This window comes from Ambystoma mexicanum, chromosome 5q (assembly GCF_040938575.1).
Source record: "Ambystoma mexicanum isolate Mex_15411 chromosome 5q, UKY_AmexF1_1, whole genome shotgun sequence".
NCBI lineage: Eukaryota > Metazoa > Chordata > Amphibia > Caudata > Ambystomatidae > Ambystoma > Ambystoma mexicanum.
Window position 1 is genome coordinate 1,340,809,366 of NC_090933.1, and position 17,745 is coordinate 1,340,827,110.

The 17,745-nt window shown below is 51.0% G+C and overlaps 1 protein-coding gene across 1 annotated transcript in view; it reads left to right on the top strand.

Moving 5' to 3' along the window:
* LOC138498107 (uncharacterized) overlaps positions 1 to 6,922 on the top strand; it is a 464,475-nt gene extending 457,553 nt beyond the window's left edge. Inside the window, exon 3 of the mRNA XM_069621964.1 lies at positions 6,392 to 6,922. Within this exon, the coding sequence (XP_069478065.1) occupies positions 6,392 to 6,904 (513 nt within the window). The 3' untranslated portion in view covers positions 6,905 to 6,922. The remainder of the gene's footprint in view (positions 1 to 6,391) is intronic.
* Positions 6,923 to 17,745: the final 10,823 nt, after the last annotated feature.

Here is a 17,745-nt window from a genome sequence, read left to right on the forward strand (position 1 = left end):
TTACAATCTACAAAGGTTAGGGGAGACCCGTTCTCAAAAAGAGTTGTGAAAGACAGTGTAGGCCCCCCTGCAACCACTGGCGAAAGTCTGAGGGCTGGAGGCCTGGGGTGAAGTCCGGGTTGTGAAAGATCGGGGTGTGTGCCCCAACCTGATGGGATACCCGCCCGCTTCCTCGCCCAGTCCCAGACCCTTAATGTTGTTTTCCTGGAGGAGAGGAGTTGGGGCCAGTGTTTCCATGCCTGTTGGGAGGTGTATGGCAGGGTGCCAAGGGGCAGCAGGGGTTTGGCTCGCTCCAGCTCCACCCACTTGGGGTGATCCGTGGGCCTATTCCAGGTACAGGTTAGGAACTCCCATCCCTCCTAGATGCACATCACCCATCATCGCTGCTTTGGGAATTCTAGGCCTTTTCCCACGCAGTATAAATTGGAAGACCTATTGCTGAAGTCTCATTAAGGGTTTCCGTGGGACCTCCACCAGGAGTGCCGCACATTGGTAGAAGAACCTCAGCAACAGGTTCATTTTGACCCTTAATGTTGTTTTCCTGGAGGAGAGGAGTTGGGGCCAGTGTTTCCATGCCTGTTGGGAGGTGTATGGCAGGGTGCCAAGGGGCAGCAGGGGTTTGGCACGCTCCAGCTCCACCCACTTGGGGTGATCCGTGGGCCTATTCCAGGTACAGGTTAGGAACTCCCATCCCTCCTAGATGCACATCACCCATCATCGCTGCTTTGGGAATTCTAGGCCTTTTCCCACGCAGTATAAATTGGAAGACCTATTGCTGAAGTCTCATTAAGGGTTTCCGTGGGACCTCCAGCAGGAGTGCCGCACATTGGTAGAAGAACCTCAGCAACAGGTTCATTTTGATGGCTGTAATGCGACCCATCCGTGAGATTTCCTGTGTTTTCCACCTTTCTAGATCTGCCTCGAAGTCTCTAAATAGCTCTGGGAAATTACGCTTATACATCTCCTCGCCGCGATCCGAACCCCAAGATAGCCTAACGCATCATTTACCCACTCAATCGGGCCACCTGGGCAGAGAGCTTTTACATCTTCTTCCGTTAAACCCACACCCACAGCGCTAGACTTGTGTGATAGTTCACCTCAAAGCAGGCAGCGCTTTTGAAGGAATCCAGTTCTATCATGGCCAGGCGCAGGGAGGTTTGGACATTTGTGAGGGACAACATCATCTCGTCAACATACAAAGATGGCTTGTACGTTTTTTTGGCCCACCACAACCCCTTCAATAGCTGCATTATTCCTGACCCGCTTAGCAAATGGTTTCATTAACAGGGCAAATAGTAGCAGAGAGAGGGGGCACCAATGCCTCGGGCCACATGGAAGCTGTATAGCACCTGATCGTCTGCTTTCCCTGTCGGGATGTTTGATGGAAGGGTTAGTTGGCCACATCCATATTCTGGAAAACTTGCTAAAAACGGAACTGCTCAAGTGTTAGCTTCATAAAGGCCCTGTCCACCTTATTGAATACTTTAGTGGCAACTAATGTTAGGAGCCCCATTTTACAGCGATCCATTGTAGCTATTTCCACTAGGTTCACGGCCCGGCGGATATTATCCCTGTGGGTCTACCCATGATCAAGCCGGTGTGATCTGCTTCGATCACCTTTCGCAGAATCGCTACCAACCTATTAGCAGAGACTTTCGAGTACATATTTGCATCAGTGTTTAATTTAATAGCGTCATTGGCCTGTACGAGGCAGCCTTGAAGATCTTTACCCGGCTTTAGTAGGAGGATAGTTGAGGAGTTCTGCATGGACTCTGTCACCTGTCCAGCCCGATGGAAGGTGTTGAACAGTTTAGTTAGGGCCTTCAGCAGCTGTGCCCGAAAGGTGTTGTTAAAGTAAGGCGTAAAGCCTGCTATAAGGTAATGGGAAGATCCAAGGCCTCTCTGTCAGTGGCCGCTTCTGCCATGTAACGCCCTAGTTCCGCTACAGTTTCTCCGTAGGTGACATTCTGCCATCCGCAGGTTGGCATCCTCTACATATTGTAGCGCCCCCTGAGTATCCCTGAGGCCTACTATCATATTTCTTTGGTTTGTTTTCGCAAGCTTTCTGACCAGGAACCTATTTGCTTTATTCCCTTTGGCATAATACCCCTCTTTTTCGCGAGGTGTGCTTCCAGCTTGTTACATGTGATCAGGAGTGTTCGGTGTGCTTTCCGGGACCATCCCTGTTAATGATTGCGTTCCGATAGCAATGTTGTCCATAGTTATGTTGTCCGTATAGGGCATCAAGAGGGGGGAAGCAAGCATTAAGTCAAGGCAGGATGAAGTGCGGTGCACATGCAAACCCATAGGAGTAGTCACCCCTGGCTCTTTAAACAGGCGCAGTGTCCCCAATGTGGTCTTGAGACCCCTCGGCATTGGCGATGCGATTTATCCACATTCGGATCCGGGACCCCATTGAAGTCTAGTACTTTTGATTTTAGTTTCAATACTAACTTTCGTGTATGTTGCCTAACGTTCTCAAGAGGGCGAGATCTAGGGTCGCCCAAATTAGACATTTTGGCAAATCATCTCTTCCTCAGTTTGTGTAGGACGCTCTTAGTCTGTCACCATCCCTTCCTTTTCTGAACAATTGCTTTTCGTGCCCGTTAATGGGATGCAATTAGGTTTCCGTTGTAATACACCCACTTGGCTTCTCAACACTGAGCGGCAAGCCATTATGCAATCAAGGTAACACCTGATGTGATGGTTTTAGCACTGCGTGAAAACAGATAATGGAATATATGTAGCTGTTTGCCTGTTTGATATAGTGCCACTTTTTTTCTAATTACTTGAGTAGTTGGCACGTTTTCAGTCGCTGAAGACCTAAATTCAGATGAGCTAATGGGGAAGTACAGAGTACTGACGCTTAAACCAGTTACGGGACTTCAACAAGAAAGATTGCTTAACTCCAAATAGAGCAGAGAAATTGTGGGACAAGCATGGAGAATATGAAAGTTGCAGAAGAAATGCACCCCATTTCCAACCTGGTTCGGTCTAGACACAATTAGCTTCAAAGTTCTTTCTTTCCGACTCACCACAAGTCCACTAACAATCAGAGAATGTTTTTATATTGTATGTATGTATATTTTACATGACTGCGCCAGACCTGAGAGAGTTGAATTCTACTACAATGTTCAGGAAGAAGCTTAAGACTCTGCTGTTTAGATAACAACCTTATGCCCCCTGTTGACTAGCAGCTAATTATCCTGTATCCTGGATTTGTGTGTGCTCTGTTTGTATAGTCTTTTGTGTTAAGCCTCTGGGTCATTAGGTGCGCATTGTAAATGTAATGAAGTTAAAGTTAAATAACACTCGATCTGGTGGGCTGTATCAGGTGGTAACGGCCCGGCACCATTACCACATGATCCGATCCGCTGGATCGGGTGTTATTCCTGTTAGCGGCCCGGCACCATTACCACATGATCCGCTGGATCGGGCGTTATTCCTGTTAGCGGCCCGGCACCATTACCACATGATCCGATCCGCTGGATCGGGTGTGATTCCTGTTAGCGGCCCGGCACCATTACCACATGATCCGCTGGATCGGGCGTTATTCCTGTTAGCGGCCCGGCACCATTACCACATGATCCGATCCGCTGGATCGGGTGTGATTCCTGTTAGCGGCCCGGCACCATTACCACATGATCCGATCCGCTGGATCGGGTATTATTCCTGTTAGCGGCCCGGCACCATTACCACATGATCCGATCCGCTGGATAGAGTGTTATTCCTGTTAGCGGCCCGGCACCATTACCACATGATCCGATCCGCTGGATCTGGTGTTATTCCTATTCGCTGCCTGGCACCATTACCACATGATCCGATCCGCTGGATCGGGTGTGATTCCTGTTAGCGGCCCGGCACCATTACCACATGATCCGATCCGCTGGATCGGGTATTATTCCTGTTAGCGGCCCGGCACCATTACCACATGATCCGATCCGCTGGATAGAGTGTTATTCCTGTTAGCGGCCCGGCACCATTACCACATGATCCGATCCGCTGGATAGAGAGTTATTCCTGTTAGCGGCCCGGCACCATTACCACATGATCCGATCCGCTGGATCTGGTGTTATTCCTGTTCGCTGCCCGGCACCATTACCACATGATCCGATCCGCTGGATAGAGTGTTATTCCTGTTAGCGGCCCGGCACCATTACCACATGATCCGATCCGCTGGATAGAGTGTTATTCCTGTTAGCGGCCCGGCACCATTACCACATGATCCGATCCGCTGGATAGAGTGTTATTCCTGTTAGCGGCCCGGCACCATTACCACATGATCCGATCCGCTGGATCTGGTGTTATTCCTGTTCGCTGCCCGGCACCATTACCACATGATCCGATCCGCTGGATAGAGTGTTATTCCTGTTAGCGGCCCGGCACCATTACCACATGATCCGATCCGCTGGATCGGGTGTTATTCCTGTTAGCGGCCCGGCACCATTACCACATGATCCGATCCGCTGGATCGGGTGTTATTCCTGTTAGCGGCCCGGCACCATTACCACATGATCCGATCCGCTGGATAGAGAGTTATTCCTGTTAGCGGCCCGGCACCATTACCACATGATCCGATCCGCTGGATCTGGTGTTATTCCTGTTCGCTGCCCGGCACCATTACCACATGATCCGATCCGCTGGATAGAGTGTTATTCCTGTTAGCGGCCCGGCACCATTACCACATGATCCGATCCGCTGGATAGAGTGTTATTCCTGTTAGCGGCCTGGCACCATTACCACATGATCCGATCCGCTGGATAGAGTGTTATTCCTGTTAGCGGCCCGGCACCATTACCACATGATCCGATCCGCTGGATCGGGTGTGATTCCTGTTAGCGGCCCGGCACCATTACCACATGATCCGATCCGCTGGATCGGGTATTATTCCTGTTAGCGGCCCGGCACCATTACCACATGATCCGATCAGCTGGATAGAGTGTTATTCCTGTTAGCGGCCCGGCACCATTACCACATGATCCGATCCGCTGGATAGAGTGTTATTCCTGTTAGCGGCCCGGCACCATTACCACATGATCCGATCCGCTGGATAGAGTGTTATTCCTGTTAGCGGCCCGGCACCATTACCACATGATCCGATCCGCTGGATCTGGTGTTATTCCTATTCGCTGCCCGGCACCATTACCACATGATCCGATCCCCTGGAGCGGGTGTTATTCCTGTTTGTGGCCCAGCACCATTACCACATGATCCGATCAGGAAACCGGCGTGCTAACAGTAATGTATTTTGTTTGAATGAACTAGATTGCCTCGTGGTGCCCCGTTCATTCAAACACAATACTTATTTAAGATGGCTGCCGTGCAGATGGAAAGGTGGGGCTCCATGCAGATGGATGTTCCAGATGAGAATCTGGTCCTTTTCCAATCTACTGTTAAACAGAATATTGAGGCTTTGACCTAAAGACTGGTAGGATAGCTCAGGGGCACGTGTTCGATCCACAGTCCTGCGCTTAGAAGCTGGGGGAGCCTGCCATGACATGAAGAGTAGCATTTATGATGAACACTAATAAAAACAAAATGCGAATGTGCTTGCTACCAAGACCTATTCCTGGGAATACATATGTACCCTTTGCTCCAGAAGCGGGACACATCAAAGTGACTTAGTTTACTAATATTTTATTTAGATGTGATTGCATACGATTAAAATGTAACATTTGGCCTATTTTAGATGGCACGTGTGCAAAGGCTAGGATTAAACTCTGTAACAGAACAGGAATGTGTCGACAAAATCAAAAGTATGAAATCACTTTTGCTATACTGTCCAAATATAAGATGTCAGCATGTGAAAGGTTTAATATCATTATTGAAGTAAAGACGAATTGGGATTGTATGCTTAATTTATGGAGTAGGCTAATGTCGGGGAACATGAGACAGAAAGTACACTAAATCGCATTATTTGACTGGATTTGTTTCTGCTAATAGATAATCGAGAACTAATGATTGTTCACATGTTGCATTGTATGGTTTTTGTGCACGCTTTGTGAGCTCTGCCAGCTGTGACGGGTTCTTTGCCAGACACTGGACTCAACCTTTGTGAAGCAGGCAGACATTTCGCATGTGTAGGCATCATCCAGTTCATGGCAGAGACCCCTGATTACAGCAGGCAGACACAGGCCAAGCCACCCAATATCAGACTGTCTAAGGCTGATATTCAAAACGCATATGGACTGATTCATGAAGAAGTTGCTGGTGGCAACTCTGACTTACTGTTGACTTACTCCTTGAGTGAGACTATTCGACTCACAAATAATTTACAGGACTAGTTCGGTATTTATGACATACTCCTGCTAACTTCTTTCTGTGTCGGCCATAGTTCTTAAAGAAAATATATATCTTCCATTTCTAATGTGCCTTCTCCTTCCGGCTTTAGAGTCTCTTCCAAAATTTCTGCTCCAATGGGGATGACCGATGTGAGACTTCAGAGCAAGAGGGCGCCACAGCACACCGCAGAAAGGATGAAAACCACCTAAGGCAGGAAGGCACGGACAACATGTGCGCCTACAGCCCCTGTTCCAACGTGGACCCCTGGAGTAAAGGAAGCAGGAAGCCAGACCACGTGCGACTTATAGCCAACATCTTCGAACAGAGGGCCAAGTGGCAAGAGGAGCTGTGCGTAAAGGAAAGGCGCCTCCAGACCACGCGAGCCCAAGAGTCCGACACCCACCAAGCACCAACGGAGCAGGACACTAGGGGCAAAAGGGGGGCATCGAGGCACAGCAACAATGCCACCTCTCCCCACCAACAGCAGCAGAGGCTGCCCAGCAGAGTAGAGGACGGGGCCTGGTGGCACAGGGAGCGGGAACCTCAAGAGCACCGAGCAGGGAGGGTGGGGAACGGAAACCCTTACTTTAGTGAGAGTGCAGTGTCACAGTGGCAACGCTAGCCGGGCAGCTGGGGGCAGGGGGAGGCGGCGGGACAGTTAAAGTGTGTCAGAGGCAGAATCACACTATTTACCAAATACAGCATTTCTATCAACACATTAAACCTACCTTTCCTCATGTTTATACTGTTATTTCAGGGATGGCCAGACATGTAAGAAGAGACTTGGGTGGAGAGGGAAGTGCCACACATGCTACAAACACAGAAAGACATTGAGGTGCAGGCAATCTAACCTCTGCAAACACTGTGGGACAGAGGTACAGCAGCACATGGGAGAACAGATACACCACCCTTCACACCCGCAGACACGGGAGAACAAATACACCACCTCTCACACCTGCAGACATGGGATAAGAGATACACCACCCCTGACACCTGCAGACATGGGAGAACAGATACACCACCTCTCATCTGCAGACATGGGAGAACAGATGCACCACCCCTCACACCAGAAGATATGGGAGAACAGATACACCACCCCTTACACCTGCAGACATCGGAGAACAGATACACCACCCCTCACACTAGTAGACATGGCAGAACATATACACCACACCTCACACTCGTAGACATGGGAGAACAGATACATCACCCTCACACCTGCAGACATGGGAGAACAGATACACCACCCCTCACACCTGCAGACATGGGAGAACAGATACACCACCCTCACACCTGCAGACATGGGGGGAACATATACACCACCCCTGACACCTGCAGACATGGGAGAACAGATACACCACCCCTCACACCTGCAGACATGGGAGAACAGATGCACCACCCCTAACACATGCAGACACAGGAGAACAGATACACCACCCCTCACACCTGCAGACACGGGAGAACAGATACATAACCTCTCACACCTGCAGACATGGGAGAAGAGATACACCACCCCTGACACCTGCAGACATGGCAGAACATACACACCACCCCTCACACTAGTAGACATGGGAGAACAGATACACCACCTCTCACATCTGCAGACATGGGAGAACAGATGCACCACCCCTCACACCAGAAGATATGGGAGAACAGATACACCACCCCTTACACCTGCAGACATGGGAGAACAGATACACCACCCTCACACCTGCAGACATCGGAGAACAGATACACCACCCCTCACACTAGTAGAATGGCAGAACATATACACCACCCCTCACACTAGTACACATGGCAGTACATATACATCACCCCTCACACTAGTAGACCTGGGAGAACAGATACACCACCCTCACACCTGCAGACATGGGAGAACAGATACACCATCCCTCACACCAGAAGACATGGGAGAACAGATACACCACCCTCACACCTGCAGACATGGGAGAAGAGATACACCACCCCTGACACCTGCAGACATGGCAGAACATACACACCACCCCTCACACTAGTAGACATGGGAGAACAGACACACCACCCTCACACCTGCAGACATGGGAGAAGAGATACACCACCCCTGACACCTGCAGACATGGGAGAACAGATACACCACCTCTCGCATCTGCAGGCATGGAACAACAAATACACCATCCCTCACACCAGAAGACATGGGAGAACAGATACACCACCCCTTACACCTGCAGACATGGGAGAACAGATACACCACCCTTCACACCCGCAGACACGGGAGAACAGATACACCACCGCTCACACCAGAAGATATGGGAGACCAGATACACCACCCCTCACACCAGCAGACATGGCAGAACATATACACCACCCCACACACAAGAAGACATGGGGGAACATATACACCACCGCTCACACCAGAAGATATGGGAGACCAGATACACCACCCCTCACACCAGCAGACATGGCAGAACATATACACCACCCCTCACACCTGCAGACATGGGAGAGCAGATACACCATCCCTCACACCAGAAGACATGTGAGAACAGTTTCACCACCCCTCACACCTGCAGACATGGGAGAACAAATACACCACCCTCACACCTGCAGACACGGGTGAACAGATACACCACCCCTCACACCTGCAGACATGGGAGAACAGATACACCACCCCTCACACCAGCAGACATGGCAGAACATATACACCACCCCTCACACCTGCAGACATGGGAGAGCAGATACACCACCGCTCACACTAGTAGACATGGCAGAACATATGCACAACCCCTCACACCTGCAGACATGGGATCACATATACACCACCCCTCACATCAGCAGACATGGGAGAACAGATACACCATCCCTCACACCAGAAGACATGTGAGAACAGTTTCACCACCCCTCACACCTGCAGACATGGGAGAACAAATACACCACCCTCACACCTGCAGACACGGGTGAACAGATACACCACCCTCACACCTGCAGACATGGGAGAACAGATACACCACCCCTCACAATAGTAGACATGGTAGAACAGATACACCACCCTTACACCTGCAGACATGGGAGAACAAATAAGCCACCCCTCACACCTGCAGACATGGGAGAACAAATACACCATCCTCACACCTGCAGACATGGAAGAACATATACACCACCCCTCACACTAGTAGATATGGCAGAACATATACACCACCCCTCACACAAGCAGACATGGGAGAACAGATACACCACCCCTCGCACCTGCAGACATGGAAGAACATATACACCATTCCTCACACCTGCAGGCATGGGAGAAAAGATACACCACGCCTCACACTAGCAGACATTGGAGATCATACAGTTCTAACACCCCTCAGACCCGAAGATGCTGGAACATATGGAAGCATAGCACTTCTTATAACAGCAGGCACTGAATAGCAGAGGGGCAGCACCCCCATACCAGCAGACATGGGAGAACAGATGCACCACCCTTCACACCCGCCGACACGGGATAACAGATACACCACCCCTCACACCTGCAAACATGAGCAAACAGATACACCATCCTCACACCTGCAGACATTGGAGAACAGATACACCACCCCTCAAACCTGCAGTCATGGGAGAACTGATACACCACCCTCACACCTGCAGACATGGGAGAACAGATATACCACCCTTTACACCTGCAGACATGGGAGAACAGATACACCACCCCTCACACCAGCAGACATGGCAGAACATATACACCACCCCTCACACTAGTAGACATGGCAGAACAGATACACCACCCCTCACACCTGCAGACATGGGAGAACAGATACACCACCCTCACACCTGCAGACATCGGAGAACAGATACACCACCCCTCACACTAGTAGAATGGCAGAACATATACACCACCCCTCACACTAGTACACATGGCAGTACATATACATCACCCCTCACACCAGAAGACATGGGAGAACAGATACACCACCCCTCACACCTGCAGACATGGGAGAACAGATACACCACCTCTCACATCTGCAGACATGGGAGAACAGATGCACCACCCCTCACACCAGAAGATATGGGAGAACAGATACACCAACCCTCACACCTGCAGACATCGGAGAACAGATACACCACCCCTAACACATGCAGACACGGGAGAACAGATACACCACCCCTGACACCTGCAGACATGGGAGAACAGATACACCACCCCTCACACCTGCAGACATGGGAGAACAGATACACCACCCCTCACACCTGCAGACATGGGAGAACAGATGCACCACCCCTAACACATGCAGACACGGGAGAACAGATACACCACCCCTCACACCTGCAGACATGGGAGAACAGATACACCACCCCTCACACCTGCAGACATGGGAGAACAGATGCACCACCCCTAACACATGCAGACACGGGAGAACAGATACACCACCCCTCACACCTGCAGACACGGGAGAACAGATACATAACCTCTCACACCTGCAGACATGGGAGAAGAGATACACCACCCCTGACACCTGCAGACATACACACCACCCCTCACACTAGTAGACATGGGAGAACAGATACACCACCTCTCACATCTGCAGACATGGGAGAACAGATGCACCACCCCTCACACCAGAAGATATGGGAGAACAGATACACCACCCCTTACACCTGCAGACATGGGAGAACAGATACACCACCCTCACACCTGCAGACATCGGAGAACAGATACACCACCCCTCACACTAGTAGAATGGCAGAACATATACACCACCCCTCACACTAGTACACATGGCAGTACATATACATCACCCCTCACACTAGTAGACCTGGGAGAACAGATACACCACCCTCACACCTGCAGACATGGGAGAACAGATACACCATCCCTCACACCAGAAGACATGGGAGAACAGATACACCACCCTCACACCTGCAGACATGGGAGAAGAGATACACCACCCCTGACACCTGCAGACATGGCAGAACATACACACCACCCCTCACACTAGTAGACATGGGAGAACAGATACACCACCCTCACACCTGCAGACATGGGAGAAGAGATACACCACCCCTGACACCTGCAGACATGGGAGAACAGATACACCACCTCTCACATCTGCAGGCATGGAACAACAAATACACCATCCCTCACACCAGAAGACATGGGAGAACAGATACACCACCCCTTACACCTGCAGACATGGGAGAACAGATACACCACCCTTCACACCCGCAGACACGGGAGAACAGATACACCACCCCTCACACCTGCAGACATGGGATAAGAGATACACCACCCCTGACACCTGCAGACATGGGAGAACAGATACACCACCTCTCACATCTGCAGACATGGGAGAACAGATGCACCACCCCTCACACCAGAAGATATGGGAGAACAGATACACCACCCCTAACACATGCAGACACGGGAGAACAGATACACCACCCCTCACACCTGCAGGCATGGGAGAACAGATAAACCATCCCTCACACCAGAAGACATGGGAGAACAAATACACCACCCCTTACACCTGCAGACATGGGAGAACAGATACACCACCCCTAACACATGCAGACACGGGAGAACAGATACACCACCCCTCACACCTGCAGACATGGGAGAAGAGATACACCACCTCTCACATCTGCAGGCATGGGAGAACAGATACACCATCCCTCACACCAGAAGACATGGGAGAACAGATACACCACCCTTCACACCCGCAGACACGGGAGAACAAATACACCACCTCTCACACCTGCAGACATGGGATAAGAGATACACCACCCCTGACACCTGCAGACATGGGAGAACAGATACACCACCTCTCATCTGCAGACATGGGAGAACAGATGCACCACCCCTCACACCAGAAGATATGGGAGAACAGATACACCACCCCTTACACCTGCAGACATGGGAGAACAGATACACCACCCTCACACCTGCAGACATCGGAGAACAGATACACCACCCCTCACACTAGTAGACATGGCAGAACATATACACCACACCTCACACTCGTAGACATGGGAGAACAGATACATCACCCTCACACCTGCAGACATGGGAGAACAGATACACCACCCCTCACACCTGCAGACATGGGAGAACAGATACACCACCCTCACACCTGCAGACATGGGGGAACATATACACCACCCCTGACACCTGCAGACATGGGAGAACAGATACACCACCCCTCACACCTGCAGACATGGGAGAACAGATGCACCACCCCTAACACATGCAGACACGGGAGAACAGATACACCACCCCTCACACCTGCAGACACGGGAGAACAGATACATAACCTCTCACACCTGCAGACATGGGAGAAGAGATACACCACCCCTGACACCTGCAGACATGGCAGAACATACACACCACCCCTCACACTAGTAGACATGGGAGAACAGATACACCACCTCTCACATCTGCAGACATGGGAGAACAGATGCACCACCCCTCACACCAGAAGATATGGGAGAACAGATACACCACCCCTTACACCTGCAGACATGGGAGAACAGATACACCACCCTCACACCTGCAGACATCGGAGAACAGATACACCACCCCTCACACTAGTAGAATGGCAGAACATATACACCACCCCTCACACTAGTACACATGGCAGTACATATACATCACCCCTCACACTAGTAGACCTGGGAGAACAGATACACCACCCTCACACCTGCAGACATGGGAGAACAGATACACCATCCCTCACACCAGAAGACATGGGAGAACAGATACACCACCCTCACACCTGCAGACATGGGAGAAGAGATACACCACCCCTGACACCTGCAGACATGGCAGAACATACACACCACCCCTCACACTAGTAGACATGGGAGAACAGACACACCACCCTCACACCTGCAGACATGGGAGAAGAGATACACCACCCCTGACACCTGCAGACATGGGAGAACAGATACACCACCTCTCGCATCTGCAGGCATGGAACAACAAATACACCATCCCTCACACCAGAAGACATGGGAGAACAGATACACCACCCCTTACACCTGCAGACATGGGAGAACAGATACACCACCCTTCACACCCGCAGACACGGGAGAACAGATACACCACCGCTCACACCAGAAGATATGGGAGACCAGATACACCACCCCTCACACCAGCAGACATGGCAGAACATATACACCACCCCACACACAAGAAGACATGGGGGAACATATACACCACCGCTCACACCAGAAGATATGGGAGACCAGATACACCACCCCTCACACCAGCAGACATGGCAGAACATATACACCACCCCTCACACCTGCAGACATGGGAGAGCAGATACACCATCCCTCACACCAGAAGACATGTGAGAACAGTTTCACCACCCCTCACACCTGCAGACATGGGAGAACAAATACACCACCCTCACACCTGCAGACACGGGTGAACAGATACACCACCCCTCACACCTGCAGACATGGGAGAACAGATACACCACCCCTCACACCAGCAGACATGGCAGAACATATACACCACCCCTCACACCTGCAGACATGGGAGAGCAGATACACCACCGCTCACACTAGTAGACATGGCAGAACATATGCACAACCCCTCACACCTGCAGACATGGGATCACATATACACCACCCCTCACATCAGCAGACATGGGAGAACAGATACACCATCCCTCACACCAGAAGACATGTGAGAACAGTTTCACCACCCCTCACACCTGCAGACATGGGAGAACAAATACACCACCCTCACACCTGCAGACACGGGTGAACAGATACACCACCCTCACACCTGCAGACATGGGAGAACAGATACACCACCCCTCACAATAGTAGACATGGTAGAACAGATACACCACCCTTACACCTGCAGACATGGGAGAACAAATACACCACCCCTCACACCTGCAGACATGGGAGAACAGATACACCACCCTCACATCTGCAGACATGGGAGAACAAATAAGCCACCCCTCACACCTGCAGACATGGGAGAACAAATACACCATCCTCACACCTGCAGACATGGAAGAACATATACACCACCCCTCACACTAGTAGATATGGCAGAACATATACACCACCCCTCACACAAGCAGACATGGGAGAACAGATACACCACCCCTCGCACCTGCAGACATGGAAGAACATATACACCATTCCTCACACCTGCAGGCATGGGAGAAAAGATACACCACGCCTCACACTAGCAGACATTGGAGATCATACAGTTCTAACACCCCTCAGACCCGAAGATGCTGGAACATATGGAAGCATAGCACTTCTTATAACAGCAGGCACTGAATAGCAGAGGGGCAGCACCCCCATACCAGCAGACATGGGAGAACAGATGCACCACCCTTCACACCCGCCGACACGGGATAACAGATACACCACCCCTCACACCTGCAAACATGAGCAAACAGATACACCATCCTCACACCTGCAGACATTGGAGAACAGATACACCACCCCTCAAACCTGCAGTCATGGGAGAACTGATACACCACCCTCACACCTGCAGACATGGGAGAACAGATATACCACCCTTTACACCTGCAGACATGGGAGAACAGATACACCACCCCTCACACCAGCAGACATGGCAGAACATATACACCACCCCTCACACTAGTAGACATGGCAGAACATATACACCACCCGTCACACCAGCAGACATGGGAGAGCAGATACACCATTACTCACACCAGCAGACATGAGAGGAGAGATAATCCACCCCTCACACCAGCAGACATGGCAGAACAGATACAGCACCCCTCACATCTGCAGACATCGGATAACATATACACCATCCCTCACACCAGCAGACATGGCAGAACATGTACACCACCCCTCACACCTGCAGACATGGGAGAACACATACACCAGCAGACATGGCAGAACATGTACACCACCCCTCACACCTGCAGACATGGCAGAACATGTACACCACCCCTCACACCTGCAGACATGGGAGAGCAGATACACCACCCCTCACACCTGGTGACCTAGCAGAACATATACACCACCCCTCTCACCAGCAGACATCTGATAACTTATACACCACCCCTCACACCAGGAGACATGGCAGAACATATACACCACCCCTCACATCTGCAGACATCGGATAACATATACACCACCCCTCACACCAGCAGACATAAGAGAACAGATACACCAACCCTCACACCTGCAGACATGGAAGAACATATACACCATTCCTCACACCTGCAGGCATGGGAGAACAGATACACCATCCCTCACACCAGAAGACATGGGAGAACAGTTACACCACCCCTCACACTAGCAGACATTGGAGATCATACAGTTCTAACACCCCTCAGACCCGAAGATGCTGGAGCATATGGAAGTATAGCACTTCTTATAACAGCAGGCAATGAATGCAGAAGGGCAGCCCCCCATACCAGCAGACATGGGAGGACAGATACACCACCCTTCACACCCACAGACACGGGAGAACAGATACACCACCCCTCACACCTGCAGACATGGGAGAACAGATACACCACCCTCACACCTGCAGACATGGGAGAACAGACACACCACCCCTCACACTAGTAGACAATGCAGAACATATACACCACCCCTCCCACTAGTAGACATGGGATAACAGATACACCACCCTCACACCTGCAGACATGGGAGAACAGATACACCACCCTCACACCTGCAGACATGGCAGAACATACACACCACCCCTCAAACCTTCAGACATTGGAGAACAGACACACCACCCCTCACACCTGCAGACATGGGAGAACAGATACACCACCCTCACACCACCCTCACACCTGCAGACATGGGACAACAGACACACCACCCCTCACACCTGCAGACATGGGAGAACAGACACACCACCCCTCACACTAGTAGACAATGCAGAACATATACACCACCCCTCCCACTAGTAGACATGGGAGAACAGATACACCACCCTCACACCTGCAGACATGGGAGAACAGATACACCACCCTCACACCTGCAGACATGGCAGAACATACACACCACCCCTCACACAAGCAGACATGGGAGAACATATACACCACCCTTCACACCAGCAGACATGAGAGGACAGATACACCACCACTCACACCTGCAGACATGGCAGAACATATACACCACCCCTCACACTAGTAGCTCACACTAGTAGACATGGCAGAACATATACACCACCCCTCACACAAGCAGACATGGGAGAACATATGCACCACCCCTCACACCAGAAGAAATCGGAGAACAGATGCACCACCCCTCAAACCTGCTGACATGGGATTACATATACACCACCTTTCACACCTGCAGACATGGTAGAACCTCACACCAGCAGACATGGGAGCAGAGATAATCCACCCCTCACACCAGCAGACATGGTAGAACAGATACACCACCACTCACATCTGCAGGCATGGGAGAACAGATACACCATCCCTCACACCAGAAGACATGGGAGAACAGATACACCACCCCTGACGCCAGCAGATATGGCAGAATATATACACCACCCCTCACACCAGAAGATATGTGAGAACAGATACACCACCCGTCACACCTGCAGACATCGGATAAAATATACACCACCCCTCACACCAGCAGACGTGGGAGTACAGATACACCACCCCTCACACCTGCAGATATGGAAGAACATATACACCATTCCTCACACCTTCAGGCATGGGAGAACACATACACCATCCCTCACACCAGAAGACATGGGACAACAGTTACACCACCCCTCACACTAGCAGACATTGGAGATCATACAGTTCTAACACCCCTCCGACCCGAAGATGCTGGAGCATATGGAAGTATAGCACTTCTTGTAACAGCAGGCACTGAATAGCAGAGGGGCAGCACCCCCATACCAGCAGACATGGGAGAACAGATACACCACCCTTCACACCAGCAGACACGGGTGAACAGATACACCACCCCTCACACCTGCAGACATGGGAGAACAGATACACCACCCTCACACCTGCAGACATGGGAGAACAGATACACCACCCCTCACACCTGCAGGCATCGGATAACATATACACCACCCCTCACACCAGCAGACATGGCAGAACATACACACCACCCCTCACACCTGCAGACATGGCAGAACAGATACACCACCCTCACACCTGCAGACATGGCAGAACATACACACCACCCCTCACACAAGCAGACATGGGAGAACAGATACACCACCCCTCACACCTGCAGGCATGGGAGAACAATTACACCACCCCTCACACTAGAAGACATGGGAGAACAGATACACCACCCCTCACACCTGCAGGCATGGGAGAACAATTACACCACCCCTCACACTAGAAGACATGGGAGAACAGATACACCATCCCTCACACCAGAAGACAATGGGAGAACAGATACACCACCCCTCACACCTGCAGACATGGGAGAACATGTACACCACCCCTCACACCTGCAGACATTGGAGAACAGACACAACACCCCTCACACCTTCAG